This window comes from Lacerta agilis, chromosome 2 (assembly GCF_009819535.1).
Source record: "Lacerta agilis isolate rLacAgi1 chromosome 2, rLacAgi1.pri, whole genome shotgun sequence".
NCBI lineage: Eukaryota > Metazoa > Chordata > Lepidosauria > Squamata > Lacertidae > Lacerta > Lacerta agilis.
This window is the reverse complement of record NC_046313.1, coordinates 26,093,819-26,118,714: the sequence shown is the minus strand read 5'-3', so window position 1 is coordinate 26,118,714 and position 24,896 is coordinate 26,093,819. Positions and strand designations below refer to the sequence as shown.

At 45.3% G+C, this 24,896-nt stretch overlaps 1 protein-coding gene across 1 annotated transcript in view; it reads left to right on the top strand.

The window, feature by feature from the left end:
• The window catches only part of BAIAP2 (BAR/IMD domain containing adaptor protein 2), a 118,946-nt gene extending 104,443 nt beyond the window's left edge, over positions 1 to 14,503 (top strand). Inside the window, 13 exon segments of the mRNA XM_033138996.1 lie at positions 3,209 to 3,260; positions 3,262 to 3,441; positions 3,677 to 3,711; positions 3,713 to 3,809; positions 3,812 to 3,878; positions 4,371 to 4,377; positions 6,183 to 6,228; positions 6,230 to 6,302; positions 6,305 to 6,382; positions 8,349 to 8,405; positions 9,912 to 10,081; positions 13,533 to 13,567; positions 14,467 to 14,503. Coding sequence (XP_032994887.1) covers positions 3,209 to 3,260; positions 3,262 to 3,441; positions 3,677 to 3,711; positions 3,713 to 3,809; positions 3,812 to 3,878; positions 4,371 to 4,377; positions 6,183 to 6,228; positions 6,230 to 6,302; positions 6,305 to 6,382; positions 8,349 to 8,405; positions 9,912 to 10,081; positions 13,533 to 13,567; positions 14,467 to 14,497 — 928 coding nt within the window. The 3' untranslated portion in view covers positions 14,498 to 14,503.
• The last annotated feature ends 10,393 nt before the right edge of the window (positions 14,504 to 24,896 follow it).

The window sequence follows — 24,896 nt, the reverse complement described above, 5'->3', positions numbered from 1 at the left end:
CCATCAGGCGGTGGGCCTGTGTGGATTATGACTCCAGAGTGCCATACTGCATGCCGTGTTCCACCATATTTTCCCTTGGGTAGCCAAATAGTGAAATAATCTCTCTTGTAGATGCCCTTGATGGAGAAATAGCCTATATTTCTAGGCTGCCAGTGGACTCCTGCTGGTATTCTGAAGAAACATGCTCTACCTTTTAATTACTTCTTCTCTGTATATCACTCATTTCATTTAAACGTATCCATCTGGCAAGATTGAAAAGGTGTTTTTTAGATAATAAAGGGATTAGCTGAATGTCCCGCTTAGTCATAAGCATCTTCAAGCAGTAGTGTGTGCCAAGCGAATTGACAACATATGTTAAGGGCCTTTTATATGTTGATGATATATGTAAAGCACAAGTTAAAAAAGAATTCTCCCCCCCACACACAACGAATGGGCAAGCAGAATTGTTGGGGTTTTTTTCTTTCTTTATGTTGTTAACTCAAACTTAGGGCACTTTTCCACCTCCTTTTTATTATTATTTTGACTTGTACATAGGAACAAATTCCCTTAAAACATTAGCTTTGTACTGAGGAGGTACATATGAACTTCAAGTAAGATGAGAATAGTAGCTGTATGGTTGGTTGTGTGTGTGTGTGTGTGTGTGTGTGTATCTGGGCATTGAGATCTTTGGGGGGTTTGTGTTTAAGTAAGTATAGACTAGTGACTTGAGTGTTAACACTGTGCAGGAAAGGGGGATACATACCTTAAATCAAACATTAAGGGTTCTCCAGCTATTTCAGTGCATGAGCAGACCAATTTCTGCTCTTGCAGTGGAACTTGACCTTCATCTGCTCCCCCATGTTGTCCTTACACTTCGATATAGATTTAGCTGCTGATTTCTGATAGGAAATCTTCCGTACTCCAAAGCTCTTTTTCTCCCTCTCATTGGAGGGGGGGGGAGGGAGACATGATGTAGGAGACTAAGGACATATCCCGAAAGGGACCAGATGGAATTTTCTTCCTCCATCTCCCATCAGAGTGGGAAGAAGAAGAAGAAGAGTATGCAGTTTGTATCCCAAAGTTGCACATCTCTCATCCAAAGTAGGCCAAGGTGCTTTGCTTTCCACATGCTCTGGCAAACCCCTCTGCTTTAGTTGCCGTACCCCCATCGCTGTCAAAGCATTAGACCCACCCGTCTCCTCCTTTCTGTTTCCCCATGGCTTATTGCTTGGGGCGAAGGAAGTGGAGCACTACCGCACATGGAGACTTGCTCAGAAACACAGTGTGCTCCCAGCACACTGCTGTGCTAGCGGTAGGGTGCTATCAATATACAATGGTGGTTTAGGCTGCAGAGACCAACCTCTCCATAGCAACAACACTGTGTGCACGGAGACCCTAGAATAGCCTTTGGCAGCCTTCAGGCAAGCATTAGGTTAGTTGCACACTGGGGTGGGGGGACGACGGGGTGATAATACAGCGGTGGATTTGAGGGTGCTTTTCGACTACTTTGGGTTCTGAATGGGAGTGGGAAAAGATGGGCCTTTTTCATAGAACTGGGAGTTTTGGAATGTCTGAAGCAGCTGCACAAGCAGGTGATACTCGGTTAAGTGGAGGATGGAAGCTCCCTTTGCCTGTGGATGTGGTAAAGGTAAAGGGACCCCTTTACTCTGGGGTTGCGGTGCTATCTCGCATTACTGGCCGAGGGAGCCAGTGTACAGCTTCCGGGTCATGTGGCCAGCATGACAAAGCCGCTTCTGGCGAACCAAGAGCAGCGCAACGGAAACGCCGTTTACCTTCCCACCAGAGCAGTACCTATTTATCTACTTGCACTTTGACATGCTTTCGAACTGCTATGTGGGCAGGAGCTGGGACTGAGCATGGGAGCTCACCCCGTTGCGGGGGATTTGAAACCGCCAACCTTCTGATCAGCCAAGCCCTAGGCTCTGTGGTTTAACCCACAGTGCCACCCGCGTCCCTCCAATGTGGTACTCAGTGGCAAACAACATTCCTGCATTGCAGGGGGTTGGACTAGAAGACCCTTGGAGGTACCTTCCAACTCTACAATTCTATGATTATATGATCAGCTTTATTGGGGAGGGGCGGGTTTTGTTTTGTTTTTGCAAGGGTCACGACATGCCTAGATAAACGTATTCTGAGATTGCTCAGGCGTCACCTCTACTACTATTTACATAACAGAAAGCATTCATATTGAATTGCATTTGCGCAGTGTAATGTGCAACTGGTTTAGAGAAGTGGCAAGCAGGCAGAAAGTCTCCCGGACTCCAGTCAATGGCAGTCAGGTGTTCCGAGTTTCCTGCTACCCTGATATTGCCGAGTCTTAAACCATCTCTCCCTTTCAATACAATAGTAATAGTAATAATATAATATAATAATAATAAAAGCTCTGATATCCCAGAAATAAGTCAGAAACGTCACATGCAGAAAAGAACTTCCAGCACTCGGAATACTGACATCATTGATTCATTCATTGATTGCATTTATTTTCCGCTTCATTTGAAGGAGCTCAAGGTGCCTACATGGTTCTCTCCCTCCTCATCTAATCCCCACAACAACCCTGTGAGGTAGGTCAGGCTGGGAGGCAGTGACTGGCTGAAAGTCACCCCAGAGCTTCATGGCCAAGTGGGGTTTGAACTGCAGGCTCCCAGCTCCTTTCGTGGCTCCGCACCTGGCTAACAGAACAGACTTGTTTTGTAGTGGGGATAAGTTCACCCATTGTAGGGGGAAATCCTGGGATGAGAACTTGCCCAGACTCGGAGCTCGCTTTATTTCTCAGATGTGCTTTATCTGAGCAACTACCCCCAAACTAGATTTTAAGATGTGCTGGGGGGGGGGGGGCGGACGGATTGCTTCCCTTCCATTATAAATACTTCATGCACCTTATTTACACTGCCTAGCACTGCCATTACCTACATATTCATTGTCTTTATGGGGTTTATTTTGTTTATAGCTCACACGGGACCAGGGGAATCTCATCCACCGTCTTTTAACTAGACAAACGTGAACAACTTGGAAGAGTGTCCATGCGGTACAATTCACAAGTCTGCATTCCTCGGAAGCCAAAAAAAATTGTTGACTAGCCGTGGTGCGGGGGTTCAGCTGAGAAAGGGGTCTTGTTGGCGTTATTTTTATTACTTTACACAAAACCTTTGATGGTACACTGTGCTTTCTCTCTCCTTTTTCACGCTGCTGCTCTCCTTTGTTACTTCAGGGGAAAGAACATCTTGGCGCAGAAACTCCCTGTGTGGCAGCAGTCCTGCTCCCGATCCCAACAAGATTCCAGACCGCGCTATCCAGCTCATGCAGCAAATTGGCCATCAGCAGCAATGGGACCATCATGCCCAGCCCCCCTCTTCTACGTCCAAGTCAAACCTCATCATCTCAGACCCTATCCCTGGTGGCCAACCACTCCCTGTCCCACCAGAGCTGGCACCTTTTGTAGGAGTAAGTACTGCATGTGTGTGTTTGTGTGTATGTGGGACACGGGCGGGCGGGATTTCAGGTTCTTCTTCATGGCCAAGGAGAGGAGGGAAGGCATCCAGCAATGCTTCGAGGGCCAGGGGGCTCCCCAACCCTGCACCAAAAAGGTTTCTTGGATGTGGCCACTACTTTGTACTCCTTTGTGTACTGAAAGCTAACTGTCCTACCTTCCTTCCTTCCTCCCCCCCCCCAACTACAGCGAATGTCTGCACAAGAGACCATTCCAGTAATGATGTGTCTCCAGCTCAGAAGGTGAAGAGTACAACCACTGGTCCGACAGGAAGCCTCCTCAGCCTAAGTCCTTATCCCCACCCCAAACTCAGAAGCAGCTGACGCGACTCCTATTCATAATACGCTTCCCGTGCGCAAAAGTGTTATGCCGAAAAACAGCTACGCAACCAGTAAGTCTCTCTCTCTCTCTCTCTCTCATCTCCCCTCCTCCTCCTCTCTCTCTCTCTCCGCTTGTTTCTGTATTCTGTATATTTGTATTTTCCAGTGCTCTGCATTTTGATGTTTGGAATGTTTGCTGTAAGCCGCTTCGGGCACAGCTCATCGTGCAGAAAAGGGGCATATGAGTAAATCCAGCCATCTGGCCATCATTCTCTCAGCAGGCAGGTCGATATTTAGACAACCTTGCAGCAAAACTCTCACTTTTTGTTTTTGTTTTGGAGTGAACCGTCCTTCTGATGCTGGGTGGAATAGCCGCTGCTGTGTTGTTGCAGCAGCAGCAGCAGCAGCAGCGGTAAAGTGGGAGAAGGGGCATAGAAATACACGGAGGAGGGTGGCACAAAACTTTCTCACCTGGATTCCCTTCTGGAGAGCCAGTGTGGGTGGAGTGGTTAAGAGTGGTAGACTCGTAATCTGGTGAACCGGGTCCACTCCTCCACATGCAGCTGCTGGGTGACCTTGGGCTAGTCACACTTCTTCAAGTCTCTCAGCCCCACTCACCTCACAGAGTGTTTGTTATGGGGAGGAAGGGAAAGGAGAAATGTTAGCCGCTTTGAGACTCCTTCGGGTAGTGATAAAGCGGGATATCAAATCCAAACTCCTCCTCCTCCTCCTCCTCCTCCTCCTCTTCTTCTTCCCCATCACCTACAGGACAATAGCGCTAAGATCAGAGCTAAGTCCCTGCCTGTTGCCTTTTGCTGTCAAAAGAGCAGGCAGAGGCTTAGTGCTTAAATCACAGATAAAAGATTCCTGTGCCTGATGTCACGTGACATCAGGTGACTGGCAAGTGGGCATGGTTTGCCCAAATGGACTTGGCAACATCAAATTAGACACACAGCCCAGACATTCTCAACTGTAGCTCTAAATGCTTCTAGCACTCTGCCCATTTCTGTATAATTTTAGAAGAAAAGAGCCATATAGGGATAGCATATTTTTTTGCAGTAATGTTCATACAACAGGTACAAGCTAGAACTCAGTATCTGCTGCTGCTTGGTTGTAGCAATGGATGAGTAATCTCTCTCTGCAGGGTAAGGGCAAAGTTCATGGCATTGGACAAGAGTGATGGGTACCCTACTGTGTAGCCACCTGCTCCTTTCTGTGCCATGACACACAAACATATATCTTAAACCTTATTTAATATTTGTTTTAAACAAGGAGATTGTTCAGTGCTCCGTGTCCATGGTGGGTATTCTGCCAGGAAACTCACCCAGCCTCCCCCCCCTTGTCCCCACTCCTTCGCTGCCATTCACAAGCAGGGGAGAAAGGTTTGAATGAATGAAACTTTGGGTGCAATAGGGGAGCTTTGTTTTGCACAGCAAAAACAAAAATAATAAAATGGGGGTGTTGGGGAAAGTCGCCTTGACCCCAAAGCCTGCAAAATAAGGAATCTAATGGGAGAGTGGTCCATTAAGTGGCCGATATTAAGAATTTGCTCAAGGCCATATGGCACAGTTATGAGGGATGCAAATTAAAACACTGGGTTTTTTTCTTGCACACCTGCATTACTGTACTTGTGTTGCCAACAGTGAAGTAAGAGGTTTATGAGTATGTATGAGTAATCTGTTTAGTTAGGTGGTACTGGTGGCTTGGGAAGCAAATCACTCAATGCTGTTCCTTTTAGGAGGGCTCGTTCACAAGAAGTCTCCCGTAGATCACGGCCTCGCTCTCTTGTTGTTAGCTCATTCCCCGGAAACTCGCTCTTAACAGAGGGACTATGGGGCATTTACTGACACCATCTATCCTTATTTTTCATTCAAAACCAAACCAAACCTGTTTGTTAGAAGAATTTTCTTCTGCAACAGGAAACAATTCCTCCAAACCAGCACAGAAAACAACGCAAAAGCTCTTCTTTGTTAAACCTTTTGCCATGAAACCCGCATTTTAATGTGAAAAGAATGGACGACATTGTCAAGCCTTTGTTTTCTTCACATTGAGGATAGAGATGGCGCTTACCTGACCGCCAGTCACCAAAGTCTCTGTGGCCTTACCAGGAGAGAAGAGGAGAGGCAATAGCGAGGTCAGCAGGGTGCAAATGCATTGGTGGGAGCCAATCCAGTGCCCTTGCAACACACCGACCTCCCCACTGCCTCACTCTTCCCCCTCTTAGCAAGCCACAGCACAGCTGGCGGTGGGTGGTCAAGTAAATGCCCCTTGCCACACCAGCCACGGCTGGATGTAGGCCAGCTTATGAAACCCTCTCCAGGACGAGAGCCAGTTCTGAGATCCAGCTTTGTTATTCCTTTCTTTCCCCAGCTGAGAAACAAGACTCTGCCCCGTTCCAGCTCCATGGCAGCAGGGCTGGAAAAGAAACGGCCGGACAAGAGTACGAGCCATATTCTCTCTCACGCTGCCGGGGGATAACACCACCCTGCTGAGCTTCAGGAAGGAGACCTCATTACGTTGCTAGTGCCTGAGGCCAGAGACGGTGGCACTAACGGAGAGAGCGAGAAGACAAATTGTGAGTGGCGGTTGCTTCTGAGTCTTGAGAATGTGTTTGTTTGTGTGGGGGGGGGGGGCCTCTTAAAAGTGTTCATTGGGCACCTTCTTCTTTTTCCGAGTACCTGGAGGCTAGTACTTCTGCCCTGCCTCTCTTGCACTCAGGTGTCTCAGCTTCTGAACATTCACACGCATAGCATAGCCCTGATCAAAGCTGGGATGATGGCGTCTGTGTTGTTGGCCCAGTATCTTACATCTGTATAAGAAGCACAAAAAGTTCCAAAACTGTGCAAGCCAGTATTTATTGGGGGGGGGGGACAGTGTATTTTGTGCATGGGGCTCTTCTTCACACTTTCCTTCTTCGAAACATCACAACTTTCCAGTAAATCAGGGTGGGTAAGCATTTTTGGGCCCAACTCTCTTGAGAGCCACAGGACAGCAGTGGGCGTGGCCAAAAGTGGTCCACTCCCCATGCATGGACATACATCCCTGTCACACCCCTTTTCTGGTATACTATAGTGCTGGAGCAGAGAACGGGGGGTTTATTCCCTTTGCCCCCTCTGTGCTGCAGCCCTCCAGTGGGGAAAGGGGCATTAGGAAATGAAAAATCAGATCAGTCTTCTGATTGGGGGGGGGGGGTCCTTGCATCTTCTTCATGGCGCTAAACTGGGCAGAGAAAGTTGAAGCCTAGCACCATGATGACAATGAAAATTGCTTGGTGCTCTGATCTGATTATCTGTTTGTTGTTTTTTTGAACTCCCAGAGGTAACCAAACTGGGCCAGGGGGGCTGGATGAGGGGCATGCCTGTTCGACACTCCTGGCAGTAAATGCTGCCTATGATCATTTTGGAAAAATATCCTTTACACTTTTTTATCTTGTGTATTGCACTGTGGTTGGGGTTTGGTGTGCCAACGTGTGGAGCGCGTAATGGACGGCTCTTCCCTCTGCTTTGAAGCTCCCACACTGTGGAAGCACGAAGCCTTAACCGGTGTAAGCATGCCAAAGGAAAGTTAAAAGGAATGGCGGAAATTGCAGGCCTTTCCACTCCTAGAGTGTCTGTGGCATAACATGGAACAAAAAGCTGTTGCTGGGTTAGACTGCTACAGCAGGGCTCGCTTTTTTGCACAATTATGTTTGCTAAAGAGTAGAGGAGAGCTTGTTGCTTGGCAACGGTTGTGTAGGTAGGTAAGCTCCTCCACAATCCCAGAGTGTTTGTGAGCTCTCACATAAACAGGATCTTGAGTCTTAAAAGGTCCTAAATCTGGAGCTAACAGCGTCCTCCAGTATTTCTCCCAGGCAATTGCCATTCTTTACAGGGGGTTCTGGGAAGAACTGGATCTCTAAGCGAAAGATTCAGGGTGGCCTGTTTCAAATGGCAATTACCCAAGTAAATTGCTAGCCTTATAAGCAGAATTGGGCTTTTAAACATTTAAGGTCAAAGGAGAGTTTACTGACGTGCACTTGAGTTAATAATTTAGCCCAAATGGATGCCCACACGGTGAGAGGTGATACTGGCAATAGGGGGCACTTTGGCTGGTGAGCCTCTACAGCAGGGATGGGTAATGTTTATTTGGCTGAAGGGGCCACATTTACCCTTTGACAAACCCTTTAGGGGCCACATGTCAGTGGTGGGTGTTGGATGCTGATCAGCTGAGGAGGGGGAGTTATTACTGCTCCTTTTTCATTTGGTGTTGATCTCATGACCGGGGAGGAGGGTGATCTGTATCCGGCCACCCCCGAGTCAAAAACCACTCGCCTATCAAAAATACAGAACATGTCACAAGAAAAGTGTCTAAAATTACTTGGTTCGGAAAACATGGTGTAGAATTTGAGGCTCATGCAAAATGTACAAGAACCTGGGCAAGTTCGACTGAGGGAGGTAGGCTGCCCAGTGTTGTGATTGTAGCAGTTTTAAGTGGGGGGTTTTCCCCCAGTGTAAGAGAGAGAAATAAACTTTTAATCCTCCTTCTGTTAATCTGCACCATAGGAGAGGCTGGTTTTCCTTTCTCCTACACACGTGTGCTGGACAGTGATGGAGCGAAAGGTTGCACAGGAGGTAAGAAGGTTGTGTTGTCTGCTGGCTTCCACAAGAAAACATGTGGCGTTTGAATGATGTTTGTATTTATAGAGATCAACCCCACCCTTGCTGAGCCCAGAATCAGTACCTGTCTTGTATTGCCCTCTTTCTGGCTCCTCTTTTGTCAGTAACCAGCCGTACCTGCCTCAAGTTTGTCAAACCAGTATTGCAGGCTTTGTTGCGAAAATATTTGGTGTCTGTCTGCCCCCCCCCCCACAAACCACACACAGAGGAGAGAGAGAGAGAGAGAGAGAGAGAGAGAGAGAGAGAGAGAGAGAAGGAACAGCCCAAAGCAAATATACTTTTGATGGAACGACTCCTATCGCAATGTTTGTTAGTGATAAGCACAATGGGCACGAATGACTAAAATTGAAAGAACCCAGACCTGGGTGTGGGGGAAATGATTCCTTGAAAGAATGAAGAAAAATCTGCATAAGCAGATGCTATGGCATCTTGGAGTGTCTGAGAGAGGGGGGGTTTGCTGGGCTTGTAAGTCAGCATTGATTCTTCAGTTGAAAGTGAGGAAGGGGTCATTTCATGGAAAGGAAGCATTCAGATGATTTACTTATTTGTTTTATTTAAGATGTTTCTATACCCTACCCTTTGGTTTTTTTTTTAAAAAAAAAAAAGCTCACAGAGAGGCTTACAGAAGTCAATACGAAGCTGGTCCCCGCTTCTGGGTTTGCAGTCTCGAAACTCACGACACAAGAGAAAAAATGAATGGCAGGGAGGAGTTTTAAAACAAGCTCAAGCACGATTCCTTTAGTGCACTCACATCGTTCTGTCTATGCAATTTCTGGCAGTCTAGAAGACAGACAGACAGACAGACAGACAGACAGAGAGGCCTATATCCTAATCAAATGACAGTGGCAGTTCTCACAGTCTTGCCCTTGATGAAGAGCAGTCCCTCCCTGGAAGCACCTTTTGTCACCGTCGTCCCCGTCATATTCAGGAGCAGAGCAGGGAACAATATCCAGGCCACGAGGGACAAGGTGGCTCCCATCACACAATTCTTCCCTCGAGTCAGCTGACAGTTGGAAAATTTCCAGGAGGCGACTTGATGGATTTATCTCCCTCCCTCGCCAATTTCAGTTGTGGCTGCCTTGCCCTCCCTTGAAGGTCCTCTTCTCCCCTCACCCCAGATCAAATCCAGGATCATAGTTGGTGACAGGCCAGGAGCACAAAATAACTCATTTCCTCAGGCAGTGGAGTTAATGGCAGTTAGATATGTTTGTAATTGGCTTCTCTGGCCATCTCAGGTGAGACGAGCATGAAGAGAGCAAGTTGTTGGCTTAAGTGCTGGGAAAGTACTCCTAGCAAAAATTCTGTGAAGTAGGAAGTTGTTGTTGTAATCATTGCCATCAATTTATTTCTATCCCGCCTTTTCCTCTGACGGGACTCAAGCCGGCTTACATATAAAAATGAGAAGTGCTAAGAACATAGAAAGCCAAATTTTCTACGTTTGCTAAGCAGATTTTATCTATTTCTTCAGCCAAGGGAAAAGCAGTAGCACAGGAAACCTGCTGGACAAAGATGACATCCCCCCTCCAGATTACAGCATGTCTTCCCGAGCTTTCCAGTCGCAGAATGTCAACACCTTCAAACAGAGGCCGTACAGCGTGGCAGTGCCTGCTTTTGCCCAGGTGAGGAACCTTACTGGGAGGGGAGAGGCGCTATCTGTTGGTGGATGAAACCTGCCTTAACTGCCCGCAGCAAATTTGAATTTTCAAAGCATGAAAGTTCTGCTTTTGGCAGCGGCAGCGGCATTTTATTTCCTGGTGTCAAAACTGCTGCTTTTCTTTTTTTCAAAGAAAGGTTGTTAAATCTAGAGCAGGATTTCCCCAAACTTGGGGGTCTCCAACTGTTTTTGGTCTACAACTCCCATCATCCCTAGGTAGCGGGAGCAGTGTTCAGGGATGGTGGGAACGGCTTAACTGAGATTGGGCTCTGAGTATTAAAAGTTGCTTTTCTACTTCACAGCTCTGAGCAAAGAGCTTGCAGCTTCTGTCTAGACCTGGGATGCAGGTGTTGGCAGATTACAACTCCCATTGTTCCTGGCTCTGCCATGACTGCTGGGAGCTGGAATCCAGCAACATCTGGAGGGCCCACAGGCTCCCCACGCCTGTTCTACTGGCTGGCTAGAAGTTCCAGCATGCATGAGAGGGTTCCAAAACTGAGAGATAACCTACAAGATGTGTGGGCCTGTGGTTGGGAGAACTAACCTGCTTCACCTAGGCAATAAAGCTGAAAGCAGCTATATGCCAGGCTGGTTTTAACTGAGCAGCACTAGCAATATCTGTTTAGGTTTATTTCTCCCTGTGGGGACAGAGGAGTAATTGTAGATGGATTTTACTGGGGGTGTGAATTATTGCATTTTGTGGAATGTTCACTGGGCTGTATGCAACAAGATATCCAAGCCCTTCCCCCAACCTTTCGGGATATATTCACTTGGGTTTCTCCCCCCACCCCAACCCCCATGTTTCCTGTTGCCTATAAAGTATTTGGAAACTTCTACAGAGTAGAATGCTGGGAGGCAGTAAAGCCACTCTCTCTCGATGTAGCAGCTAAACCTAGCCTCTCTTTATGGCAGACTCTAGTTTCTTGCATGTGCCACACCTGCAGAAAATGAAGTTGCCCTTGTTTTCTGTAGCCAAGCAGCAGCAGCAGAGCTGGGCCCAAAGCACAGAGCTGTGTCTGCGCCTTGGGTGGATGGGAGGTCGTTTTGCTAAAAGGAGTCCTGGTTGAGGCACTGCTGAAGTGAACGTTCTCCAAGTGTCTGTTTTCTAACCTAGGTCTTTTTACGAGCAGGTGAGGCTTAACTTGCCAACAGGTGCTTATGTTCATTATTTGTAGGAGTACGTTATGCCCTACGGTTGTGCAATTAATGAATATTCCAATGGCCTCTGCCAACTGCTACCTGCCTCCTACCAGCCTTATCCTAGGTCAACAGCCGTAAGTCCCAAGAACGCAATGTTTCCATTGGGGTTTCTGGGGCCTGTTTTCTGCCTGTTGCATCTTTGTGGCTTACCCAACATGGGTAATCCTGCCTCCTCTCTCCTTCCCATCCTCATTCTTCCAAAAGGAGGCAGCGACTTGCATTTTTGGGGAAGTGGAATGAATCGGAAGGAGAAGCACGAACAGAAACTATGGAGAATACCTGTAAATGAACCAACTGGGAAATTATTGATGGGTGAGGCACAAAGATTGGCAGTAAAACAGCGACGCAAATGCCCAACTGGTAACATTTGGCCGTTCTATGAGTGTCTACTGCTAGAAATGGGTTGCTCACCGGTCAACGAAGCTTATTCCCCTCCCCCCCCTTCAGGTTTTCAAATCGTAGAGAACAGGTAGCTAACGTGGTGTCCTCCATTTGACCAGTTGAGCAGCTGTGCTGCTGTTTGGTTGAGTCTAGTCTTCTTGACTCTCTTGAGCCACAGCAGTTGCCATTGTAGTGCCCTTCAGAAGCAGCTTGATTGCCAAACTTTGGCCATGTGGACTGGGGCTGATGTAAGTCCCAACAACTTCATCTGTTCCCCCTGGCACAAGTGAGCCTGGCATACTTGACTCAACCAAATAAGACTAGTTGTTAAGTAAAAGGTTGAGGGGATGGATGGAAGGATGCAGATAAAATCAACCAAGGTGATTGGAAAGCAAAAGGAGGCTCACTAGTTGGAAAACGTTTGCTGCTGAATCCGGTATTTTGCAAAAGGTGCACTACTGTTCTGAGCTGCTTTGAGCTCAACTTTGTTGTTAGTAAAGCAGGATACAAATATTAAATCAAAGTCAGATAGTCGGGGATGATTATTGCTGTCTAAATATATTTATAGCTGGGACAAAACAGCAGTATTTTGGTTACAAAAGAAGCTAGGGCAGTGGAACCGACAAAACTGCAAGTTTTAACTGAGCATAACTGTGATAAGATTGAATTACAAAATAATGGTAGTTTTGTTATTTGTCCGGAACAGGAAAATAGTTTGGTTTCTTAAATGAGTGGTTCTGAGGCTTTGACTTGGAAACTCCCTTCCCACAACCCCAGCCCCATTGCAGATACATGAAGGTTTGTTAGTTATTACTGCCAATAGGTTCTATGGCTAATGACCCTTAGTGAGACTTGACTTGGGTTAAGAGCTAAGCATGGAGTTTAAACTTGATTGAGTTTTGCCCCAGCATTTGAGCTACAGACCGTCAGCCGTGAGCAGCTGAAAATTGCTGCCTGGTGGGAAACCTTGATATTTTTGTCCAGAATAGTAAGTGGTATTTTTAAGTAAGGAGAAGGAGAAAGTGACTGGAGTTTCCCAGGGAACATTCATAGCCCTCCTTGGCTTGCTGCATTTGGCTTCGCCGCAGCAAGCATAGCCCGCAGGGTTTAAGCAGGGCTGGGGGTGTTCAAATGGAAGGCACACACATGCCTGCTGGAGCTCTCCAAGCTCACAATTTCCCCCTTAAATGTTGATGGGACTTTAAAGTGCATCACATCCAGGCTTGTGATTTGACTTCTCCTGGGACCCATTTGAGCAGGAAAAATAAGTGTCTGTCGTTTTCTTTATATGTACCCATCGGAGCATGGGGATGAAAGAGGCAGGCTGCACTTCTCTATGTGCCGCTGCTTCTGTTTCATCCATCTCACTGATGCTTGGAAGCCATCGCTTTGGCATTTTCTTTTGAAGATAATCCTCAAAAGAGATGAGACTCTGCAGAGTCCTGTGCTTGCTTCCACCAGACATTGCAATGCCACCAACCTGCTTTTTCCACAGGGTGTTTTTGCAACAGCCCAGCAGCAGCAACCTGCACTGCAACTAAAAGTTAGAGACCTCTTCTGTCCCAAGTCAAAGCTGCAATGTCAGAGCTCAGTTTAAATCCTTCTCCTTCTACAACTTTTGCTACCCAAAGTCATATTCTGGAGAAAGGGACGTAACTTTTTTACCATTCACTCTATGGCTCTGGTAGCTAAATCCTTCTTGAGACCCAAACACTTTGACTCTGCGCCAGAAAACTGTTCGATTGTCAGTGTTGCTTTTATTTTTCTTCCATTGCTGTATTTTGGCAAATGTGGTTTCTTCTGCTGACTTGCTTTCTTTTTGTTCACATCCACAGGGACTGGATGACTATGGAGCAAGACCCTCAAGCAGGTAAGAGGCTTGGACTTTTGAACCCATCGTAGATACATTAAAAAAAAAAAACCCACAAGGGAGGCAGCAGTATCTCTGGATTGCGTACAACCATTTCCCCACACAGGCACAATCATTTGGCGCACCCCGAAAACGGCAATTTCCAGGGCTCAACAGCCACCTGCCTTTTAAGTGCAGGATACAAGGAGTGAGTTTAGGTTTTGATTTATTTACATTTATTTTATCCCTGGAACCCAGCATGTGCATGGATACCAGGTGGTCTCCCATCTAGGCAACTATGGTTTGTTGATGCAGCAGTGAGCAGTGAGCTCAATTGCTCCCTGCCCTGTTTTTTCTTCTCTTCGTGAATTCCAAGCATCCCTTGCAAACCAGAGTTAAACTGTGGTTTTTTTTCTCAGTCTCAGTTAGTAGGGAGCAGCCAAGTTTACATGAGAGGACAGAAGGTATTGGGGGACAGGACAGCACTGGTAATAGCTTTCTGTACTGTGAAATACCAGGCATGTAAAAAGAGTTCACTTATAGCAGAAAGCTTTCAAAAAAGCTATTATAGGAAGCAGAGACTTCCAAACCCATGGTAAGGCAATACTTTTTATTAGGTCCAATCAAAATGTCACAGAATAGTGAGCAAGCTTTCAAATTCTCCATATTTTTTTAGTTGTTAAGCACATGGCAGCGGGCAGCAGGGTAGAGATGCCCTTTGAGCTTGCAGCGAACCTCAAAAGCGCAGTGGTACAGCCGAATAGTATCTTTCACCTTTTAGTAGTCTCTTCCCCCGGCCTCCCGCAAGCATGGCACTCGAGATGTGTTGCTGCTTTGGTCCTTGTCCATCGGATGCTTTTTCCTTTCGTGGTGCAAGTGCGGTTTGGCAGTATCCTGTCCTTTTTCTTTCTATTCCACAGCGGCAGTGGCACTTTGGTATCAACAGTGTGAGAGAAGGAACCTTGACTAGAAATGGCAGCTGCTGCTTGGAAGAGTTTTCTGCTTCTCTTCTCTTCTTTCTCTCTTCTTTTCTTTTTCTTCTGCACAATTTCCTCCCAACTTGCCCTCTTTTTTTAAAAAAAGAAAAGTCGCTCTTCTCCCCAACCCCGGATTTCTAACTCTTGTGATCGTTAAGGAACCCACGGTGCTGCAACCCTCTCCACACTCCCTGCCATTTGCAAAAACAAAAAAACACCCTTCCGAGTAGAAAATATCAAAACGGGAATTGTTAGATTTTGCAGCTGCCGCCTCCGCCTCAATGCAGTTTACATTTAACTCGATGGAAATCCTGCATCTCTCTCTTTCTCTCTCTTTGTACTTTTGTCCACAACCCCTCTTCAAAGGCTTTAATGTGAGCTGCACATTAATAGCAAAAAATGGATTTTTTTTTCCTTAAAAAAAGGGAAATATCTATATCTAGCTGTCTAGCTATATAGATGGATAGTTATAGATAAGATATACCCAGGAACAAATAATGCATGGCCTATGGTGTACGTACTGTTATTTCAGATATCTTTCTTTGAACTTTACCATGATGCCGGGTTTTTATTTTCTGTCAAAAAGTGGGGAATGTGCACAGAGAGGTTATAGGGAGGCTGGCTGACAACCCTCCATGGGGTGGTTGCTTTGAAAAGAAAGTAGATGCGGGGGGGGGGGGAGGGGGGAGGAGAGCAGAGGCTGGTTTCTCAGTGAGGGTTGGACTGTTAACCTGATCCAGCCAACTGAACTGAGCACCAACCCAGTATTCCTTTTTAAAAGGGGTTTGTTTTATATATACATACAATATATATATATTTTTGTAGGAAGGTATTGTTACCTCATGGTTATTAGCACTCTGGGGTAGTGGAGCCAAGTTGGGATTTGTGGGGGGGGGGGAGGGATATTTTGTCCAATTATGCAGATTTCCAAATCAGTCCAAAGACTTTTTCATTATGAAAGTGAAGGGGTGGTCCTCCCTGCACCCCACTTTTGCGCAGAGGGGATGAGGGGGAAGGATTGAAAGAACCATGCGTGTTTTGGGGGCGGCGTGGGGGTTTTGAACTTTTGGTGATTTCGGGCAAAGTTCAATTGCTTCATTTCCTAAAACGCTGTCAATCTTCTTTGTGTATTCTTGATTAACTTCAGAGGCAAACCGGGTAGGATTGGAGTTAATGGCTACTGGTATTGCTTCTTCAATCACTGAACTCTGTGAACGTGCCCCCCCCCCCCTGTTAAAGACTTTTAACACTTTCAGTTCCTGTTGCAAAGTCTACAGTGTGAAGCTGTATTCCTATGACCCCCCCCCCAATGTGATTAAAAATAAGTAAATAAGACAGACAAAATGAAACTCAGAACATAATATTTTATCTGTATTGGAGGCTGCTGGCAATATTATCTTGACTATATGTATATATATATAAAAAGATCTATCTCTACACACATAGTAAAAGTTTTATTTGTTTTATATAATAGACTTGGGGCATATGTAATAAGAACCTCCTTCCATTGTTGTCATAACTTTGCTCAAAAGACTTTTTACATCCAGGGTATTCTGTAGTAAAAGAATCGATGTAGAAAACAACAAAGCAAAAATAAAAATAAAATAAAAAAATACACAAAACTTGTGTTAAGGATTGTAAAAGTGATGGGGGGAAAGTTCTGTGTTTTTTTTAAAAAAAGAAAATAGTAATAAATAATGATGATGACAAATAGTCGAAGAGAAATGTGCCCTGTACTGTTTGAATAAAAGTTTGATTTCCTGCTTCGAGTTGCGCTTGGGTGATTTTCTTCAGGTTTTTTTTTTAAAAATTGCCTTTGTCACGAACAAGCCCTGCAAGTCAACAGTGTGTTTTGCAGGTATTTTCTACACCTCTAGGATGCTGAAAGATCCCATCCTGCCTTCACCAACCTTTCGTCCTCTTTCCTGCTTCATCCTTGTCCAGCTATGATCTCTTGAATGCATGGAGTGCTTTTAATAGCTGTTCCCAGTAACCTTTTCAACAGTCCTAAGGATCAAACCGTAATCATTGCAGTATTACAAATGGAACGCTGAGGCCGAGAGAGCAACTTGCTCAAAGGGGGGCACGTGGGGCATCTGCGCTGAACCTGAGCTTTTAACGCTGATCTCCTAAATCCAGCAGAAAATTCTTTCCAACAAACCACACGGGTCAGCTGGCAGAATATTAAACGGAATATTTGTCAGGGATTTATCATGGGAGAGCTTAAACCCTGACTAATAGGGGTTTTACCCAGCATCATATGGGATAACCTGTTCAACTGAATTGTCAGGGTTTGTTTGTTTGTTTGTTTAACCAGTTTTTGTCCCTGCAGTTGGTTGTTTTCATCACAGCAGCTTATTATCGTATCGCTGGATAGTATTGAAGCTAGGCTACTTTTAGTGAGCAAGTAGCCTAGCTTCACTAACAGCTGGTCACTACCATACTGAATTGTGAGGATACTTGAGGGTGCAGTAAGCTCAGCCTCTTCCCTGTGACTATAGGAAATAAAGCTGGAGCAAGCAGTTGCTTTTCTTCCCACGGCCATGTTATATCCATGCGACGATCGAGATTATCACCAGTAGCTTGGCTGCCTGAAGGTTTCAGCATGAAGAGGCTCTGTACAATTACCACCATGTGATCTTTGTTGTGATTTGTCACTCCTTTCCCAAACGCCTCACGAGTCTTGAAAGTTATGAAGACCCAAGTAAAGGGTGACTGTTCTGCGAATTTTATAGAAGAGGAAATAGAGCGTGGGATGCTTTTGGAGAATCACATTTAAGCCTATATTCCAAGGAGTCATCGTGGCCATTTCATTTTAGCCTCTGGCTAGTCTAGAAAGGACCAGAGCCTCAATTTCTCTTCCCTACTGTTAATCCTAATTTTAATTGCCATTCATTAGCCATAAGTTGTATAGTGCAGTTAACAAATGCAGCTTGCTCAGAAGAAACCCCCCTCACCTGAACGTTGTGTGTCGAATGGGCATCATCAGCTCCTGCTCTATATAACTGATTCCTCCCTAATTGTTTATGGAGTGTGCATGTGTGCAAAGTACAGGTCTACAAACAGCCTCTCTATTTTTCCATTACAGCTCAGATGTTGAAGTGGCCAGGTTTTGAGAGGTGTCCCTGACTGTGTATAGTTGTAAGTTCATCAATTTTTTTCCCCCACATGCCAACTCCTTTCCCTTTGCCCCCACCTCACTCCTAAGAGCGCTCTGGACAGACTCTTTTTAAATGCTGGTGAAGGGTGGAACCAGAATATGGGGATGGAGGGTGTTGACCACGGAAAAAAATTTGCTGCTGCTAAACAGCAACGGACACTATTGGTGAATTCCATTCTCCACCGATGATCAGTCAGTTCAGAGCTTGACTCACTCGCTTGCCACTCGGTCCACTGGTTGAAGTTTCTTTGCCTTTTTCTAGCTGACGGAAGCTGGATTCCCTTTCCTTCTCTGACTTTTGGAGCAGTTTTCCATGCTTCCCTTTCTGTAATCCACTCCTGCGTCCGCACAACTCTTAGCATAATGCCTACCCCAAACCTCCATGCTCAATCCTCCCCCCCTTTTCTTTTCTGCTACATCACTCCTAGGGTTGAATTTTTCATTGGGTGCATCTAAATCTGGGCAGTTCTGGGGTCTCTATCTGGTTTCTAGCTTATTATTAGGAAGCTTTTTGCACAGCCGTAGTGATAATCTGCTAAATTCACTGGACCTCGGGGCCACTGGCTTTCTTACCCCTTTAATGTGATGGACCCCCTCTCTTGTTTGTTCCTGTATGGTTTCCTGTCTTCCTGCCAGGGCTCTGTCCTGGAACACAGGAGATCCAGTCCAAAAGTGCAGGGTATGGACATTCATGAGCAAAAAGAGCCCTGCACCAGCAATGTCTTTCCATTGACTTATGGGTTACAGCAACTCCATGTGCATGCTGGGAAATGTGTGTATGGAAATGAATATTGAGTTGCTGCCCCAACACTTGAAATTATTTGGTATATCCTGTATGCACAGAGGGTCCCCATACATGTAACGATATTTAATCAAGCTGACAAAGAATTAAGTAATGTTTTCTGCACAGCTGCTCATGTTTCTTGTTTTTGCCCTGTGATTCCTACACCAATATATGTATATACACTTGGGTTTATACTCCCCACTAGAATTCAAGTCCTAACTATGCTGTTGAACATGTTGATCCGGGTTACATTAGCCAAGCCAGATATGTTGATCCAACATAGTGGAACAGAAGAGGTAATCTCAGAGCCAGGGTAGAAGTATGGTGGTGATAAAATAGATTTAGTTTCTGCTCTCCCCTGCCACCCCAACTCTGCATTGAACCTCCGAAACTTAAGGAAGTGTCTATGCTGCTTCTATCAGGCTCTGGAGCTTACCCCTCCTGTTCTCATTTTGCCATTACAAAAATAGTTAACTATTCTTTGATGAGTCACAGTGTGAACAATCTTCAATACTTTCTCCTCCTGTTTTAAGTTCCTTTCAGCTTCAAGAACCTTATTTTAGCATCCCCTGGGAGAAAAATGATCTTAGCCTCTGCATTAATTAAGTTGGGAATATTAATTGCCTGTGCTTTAAAAATAGGATAATTAATCTTTGCTGCTGTGAACTGAGCAGACCTTTTTAAATAATCAGCTCCGGCTGCAAATTGGTGCTTTGCTCCGGAAGAAGGGTGGCACTCCTATCCATACCTGCATTAGGGTGCCTAGTTTCCCCCTCTCTTTTTCGGACTGGGGTTTGGGGCTGCTGCCTTAGCTTTTTGTACTTAGGTGTGATGACAGGATACAAATCATGGAACTGGAAGGGACCCATGAGGTCATTCAGTATAAACTCTGCTGCGTTCCAGATCTGCAATGCAGTGTTCAGTTACAGCATCTCTGGTTAAATACCTTCAGCAATACAATCTGTTCTATTGAACAGCTTCTACTGTTAGCAAGTTTCTTCTAATGATTAGCCAAAATCTGTTTTTCCTCTAATTTTTAACCATTGGATTTTAGCTCAATGCCTTGGAGCTATAGAGAACAAGTCTTGCTCTATCTAAACAACTGTGGAACCATTATAATAAACCTGTGGTTTTATTATTGTTTATATTTTGAATTAGATATATGTGGGGGAACCAAAACCTTTTAAGTACTTAGTGTCTCTAAAGGTCTTAATCCAGCCCTGCCTAAGAAATGCCTTCTCTCTTCAGTGATTCTGGTTTCTAGGTCTTCCCATACACTAGAAACTTGTGGAAGTCGCTAAAGCCATTAGATTCCGGTTTGGAAGTGCAATTGCCTTTTTTGAGAATCACAAGTGTCCTAAACTGGTGTTTTGCTGTGTGAGCTTCAAAACCTAATCTTGATGTTGTGCTAATGGTATCTCCAAAATATACCGTACTCTTGAGAATATTCTGGTAGGGCAAGACCATCTGTTACCATTATTTATCAATAATCTGGTACTGTGAGTGGATAACAATATTTTGCACTCCTCATTCATTTGGACAATAACATTGAAATAGGTCACTATTATTATCTCTTGGGGAAACAAAGCTCATTTCTCTGTCCAAGGCCCTTCTAAGAAGCGTTGGTCAAGCATGAGTTTAAACCCCTGGTGCAATATTGGCTACCGGTTTGTAATTCTAGATAAGATTAAGCTATTGCCATACATGCCAATTCCCCCTTTATGAAACCATTGCCCAGTCCTCTCTTTTAAAAAGCAAAATATACACCTTTGTTAGTTTTTGAAGCATGCCTTAAATTTTAAACCACAAGGCAGTTAGTTCACCATAAAATAGGACGGGTTCCTGTCTTTCCTCAGCATGCCCTCCTTGAATCAGCTGTACATAAGCCAGCTTGTAATGCTGGTATCTCAAGTATGTTATATATTAGTTTTCTGCATACTGTGGGGATGCTGAGCTCCTCTTTTTGTGGGTATTGTGCATCACAAATGGGTGCTTAAGGCCTTCTTTTTCTTCATAATCTGTCCTTTCTCCCACTTGCTCATTTGATGCAACACATTTTCTCTCGGTCTACTGTGACAGACTTTGCAAAAAGGTGAATTCTACCTTTCATCTCATTTAGCAGGTGGTTCAAAGCTGATCTGGTTTGGGTGCCCTAATCTGAGCGTTCATACATGCCAAATGTCTGTGTACTCAAACCCTTGGGAGAGTTCCCCCTACCATTGTGACTGACATATCCCTCAGAGCACTCTTAACATTGGGAAGAAGAGGGAACAGTGTGTTTTTAAGTCTGATGGCAAGCTAGGGCCCAGTGCTAGCCTTCAGACATGGTCTTTGCAGAAGTTGCAGCATTCTGACTTTTGCCTGCAACATGGGCATGACAGTCACTTGAGAATTGTAAACTTTGAAGTTCAAAGGAATGTAAACACATTCAAGGTAGAAATGGTTCATAACCCAATAGGTTCTTGTGAAGGTGAATTCTGCCTACCTATGTATTGGGAAGGGGTGGCTAACCCAGATGTTGCTGGACTCTGAACTCCTGTTGCCTCCAACCATGGCCAGTAGTCAGGCATGGTGGGAGTTGTGGTTTAACAACACCAGGTGGGCCAGATGTTGCACCCTTTGCCACGATGCATTCTGAACCTGGAATACAATGTACATTGATGTTGTATCTACCTGTATGTTTACAGTGCAGTAATACCGTGGGGAAATCATGGCACAAAAATATGGGCTGCCTTTTTAGGACAGTTGTGACAACAACAGAGGACTGGGTGAGAGAGAAATAAAAATTAAGACAAATACAGGCATTGGCAATTCAAAATTCACCAACAGAACTAGGCAAAAGAATGATTCCCCCTCACCTTGAAGAAATTGCCTGCCTATTACAATAAGCACCAGCCTGTATTTTGCTTTATTTCTCCTTTAGAGATAGCAGGCAATGTGGTCTTAACATCTGGCCAGTTTTGTGCCACCTGTTTCCTTTCAACATGTGGCCATAACTTGATCCGTTCAGCAATATTCACTTTCAGTCAGCTTTTTTTTGCCCTGCAGTTGTGACCTTAACCGTGTAGAAATGGCATTTCATATTTCTACAGCAAAGGAAATAGGTCTCCTTAAGCCAGGCAAATGGCGCTCGGCTAAATATGGTAAGTGTTAGGACAAAACGAGCGTCTTCGTTTCTCAGACCCTTGCAACAGTGGTAGCAGCATGGATTAATTTTATTTACTTCCCCTAAGAGGACTCACCCGAGGGCAGGTTGGAAGTGCCATTGATTTTCTTGGAAGTGGGAAGCTATGTATTAATGGCTCCCCGTTCAGGTCTGGGGAGTGATTTCCATCAATGCTTCATCACCTAAAACTGTGAGAAACAGCCCTTCAATCCCAAGCAGCGACACAGAAATGGCAAGTGTAAATAATCATTTTCAAGCGTATTCCACCTGCCTGTATGTTGAGACCACACTGGATTGGGGAGGGACAAGAAGACACTGCACGAACTCTGGAGCAAAAAGGCATTACTTCGATAAAAGGGAGTTGATCGTTTTTGTGTGTGAATGTTGTGTGCTGCCAATGTCTTACATGGGTGTATGTCTTAAAAGACTGCCGTCTTCAGAGGGAAGGCTGCAGGATCTGAAATTTGTACTTCCTGGCTCAAAAACCCAGCCAGCTTGGACAAAATTCAAGCACCATTTCTATGCTGCTGAGCCATGCTCCGCAAATTGTTGCCTGTTGGTGAGCAGCTGAAGCGACGCCCCCTCAGATCTCTCTGTGCCAAGATAGTTCAGGAATGCAGTTAGTTATTGGCTGGAAAGGCCTCCCTCACACCCACCCGGCGACCTTAAGTCAGGCTCTAGATTTGTCTGTGGCAGAGCAGCCTGCACCTGAGAGTGTGGCAGGCTCACAATAGTTACGTGTTAGCGAGTATTTGGAGAGCAGCAGCTTGCCCCGAATAGATGCAAGATGTTCTGGAGGAAGCAATGCTGTGCACGTGGGTGTGGCGTAAAATATCAACAAAATGTGACTTTTTGCTTGCAGGAGGGAGGCACAGGTGCGGAGGGAGAAGTAAGAGCAGCATAATCTGAAAATAGTCCAGTTGCTCGGGAGAACCTAGAAAGCAGCGATTCAGTCCTGGAGCAAATTCCTCCACTAGAGTTTGGCTGGGAAAAAGAAACCCGGTCACAAGGGTGTAGACCTTTCTGTCCGCAGGCCGCCTAACCTTGCCCAAACTGAGTGACAGATAGTCATGCCCCCTTAAGTGCAAAAAGGCATACGTAAAGTGGCCGCTCTGTTTACAGGTGGCTTGGATTTGTGGAAGAACAAAAGGGACTTGCAATGAAATGGTGCCGGGGGGAGGACTCCTGTTCAGGGTTCCAGTCTGTCAGCCGTGGCCTGTTCCATTCCCCCTCCCACATGGTTTTCTGTTTGCTCCACTGCAAGTGCCAGCCTTTTGTCATCAGTGAGCATACTTGGTCCTCGTTGGGATGTTTCCACCTTAAAAATCCTCCTTCGTCCAGTTAATTAAAATCTGGCATCAACCCAGTGGAGAGTCCAGCAATTACTTGTCTAGCAAAATGCAAAACTAAAGAAACTTACTCCAATGATTTTAAAATCCAATTCAGGAGAGGGGGTCGGAGAGAGCTGGAGGGAGTATCCTTACACTGCGGCCATCTTGCGTTTCCTTTCCACCTTAAGCAATTCCCCCCCTAAATAGTTCGAGCTTCCTCCAAGCTCAATGATATCCCTTGGATAGTGCCTTATCACCTACGAGGGGACTGGCACTCATGCCCGAACATCATAAACAGTTGTGGAAGAGTCCAGCAATTCTTTTTGGGGGGGGGGGGAGTTGGTGTTCTTTTAATATTTTAATCATTGGGACACTTAATACCAGCTTGAATCTTGAAGGGACTCGTAGTATTTTTCTTGGCCGTCTGTATTCTATGGACTGTTGGCAGCTTGCATTTTTCCTGCCGGAGCTTGTTACAATTGCCATGGAAATGCCAACAACGAAGTAATTGGGGCTTAATCACACCCCCACCCAGCTGCAACATGTAAGAGTAATGACCAAATTGGCTGAAGCAAACATATTGTGAACATGAACCAAGAGTATAATGACCCAATGCCATGGTCCCAGTCCATATGGTAATTACTCTTGCATGTTACGGGTCTGGCAAAGATGATTTACCATCGGGAGAGGGATTCTTTTTGTGTGGAATCCCCACAGCAACCATACCATGTACTTCTTCACCCAGGACATAGTTTAAACTCGGGAATTCTCTAGCACAAGATATGGCGATGGCCAGCAGACAGGCTCTTTTTGTATCCTAAGCTCCTGAAACATCTTTTCTGTCGCAACTTAAGGGAACTTTCATTTTAGAGATGTTGCAAGTGCTCACTGGTGTCTGTGTGTGTGCTTTGCTTTCTGCACAAGGCAAACCCATGTCTATCCCTATGTCCTTGTTCCTAATTGCTTTCACGACAATTTCCATTCCCAATTTTAAATATATTGAATGCCAACGTTGAAATGCTTTGCCATTAAGACTTGGCCATCTAGGGCAAAGGTACCTTCCAAGTAGTTAAAAGGTTTTTGTCCGAATTGATGCTGTCTTGATTTTGCAGCAGGAACTGTTTTCTAGTGTGCACTGTGCAGGCATCCTTGTCGTCCTTGTCGCATCTCTCATTCTTCCTGTTGTCTCGTTGGGTGCAGGCCAATTGGTTCCTAAAGTTCTTCCCACTAAAGCCGAGCCTTGCTTTCTCTCTGCAGGAATCCTTTTGCCAATGTCCAGCTCAAACCAACGGTGACGAACGATCGTTCCGCTCCTCTCATCAGCTGATCTCCAGGGATATCGGGCGACGGCGGGTACCTCGCACCTTTATATTTTGAGTTTCACCTGCGTGGCATTTCTATGGTGTCCTTGTAAAGCACACGTGTCTATCTTTCCACAACTCTTTTTTTTGTAGTTAGACTGAATCTCAGCCTCCTGCTTGAGAAGCAGAAGTTGGCGCACTCATTTTCTTTATTTTTGTCTTTAGAACAGAAGATATACCTTGGCCTTTGGAGTGATAAGTACCTCAAAGAGTACATGACGTCTCTGTTGTGAATGGAGAGATAGAACTATGAACCAGGCCATGTAGTTCTGTTATAGACTTACGTTCGAAACCTTCTTAAGGGTGATAATAAGCTAGAAAAGCTAGTGTGAGCAGGACGAGACGTTCCGTTTTGCAATTATCTTATTTCTCAGTTAATTTCTCGTGGAGGTCTCTCGGCACAATCAGAACGTATGGATTTGAATAAATTGAGACTCTGGACTTCAGTGGTTGTCAATAAAAACGTTAGCACCAGACAGCGGCTGCTAGCGGCTGCAAGTCTGTACTGCGCAGCTCTACAGCCAGAGCAGCGCATTATATAGATGGAAGACTCATTGGCTATACACCCCTC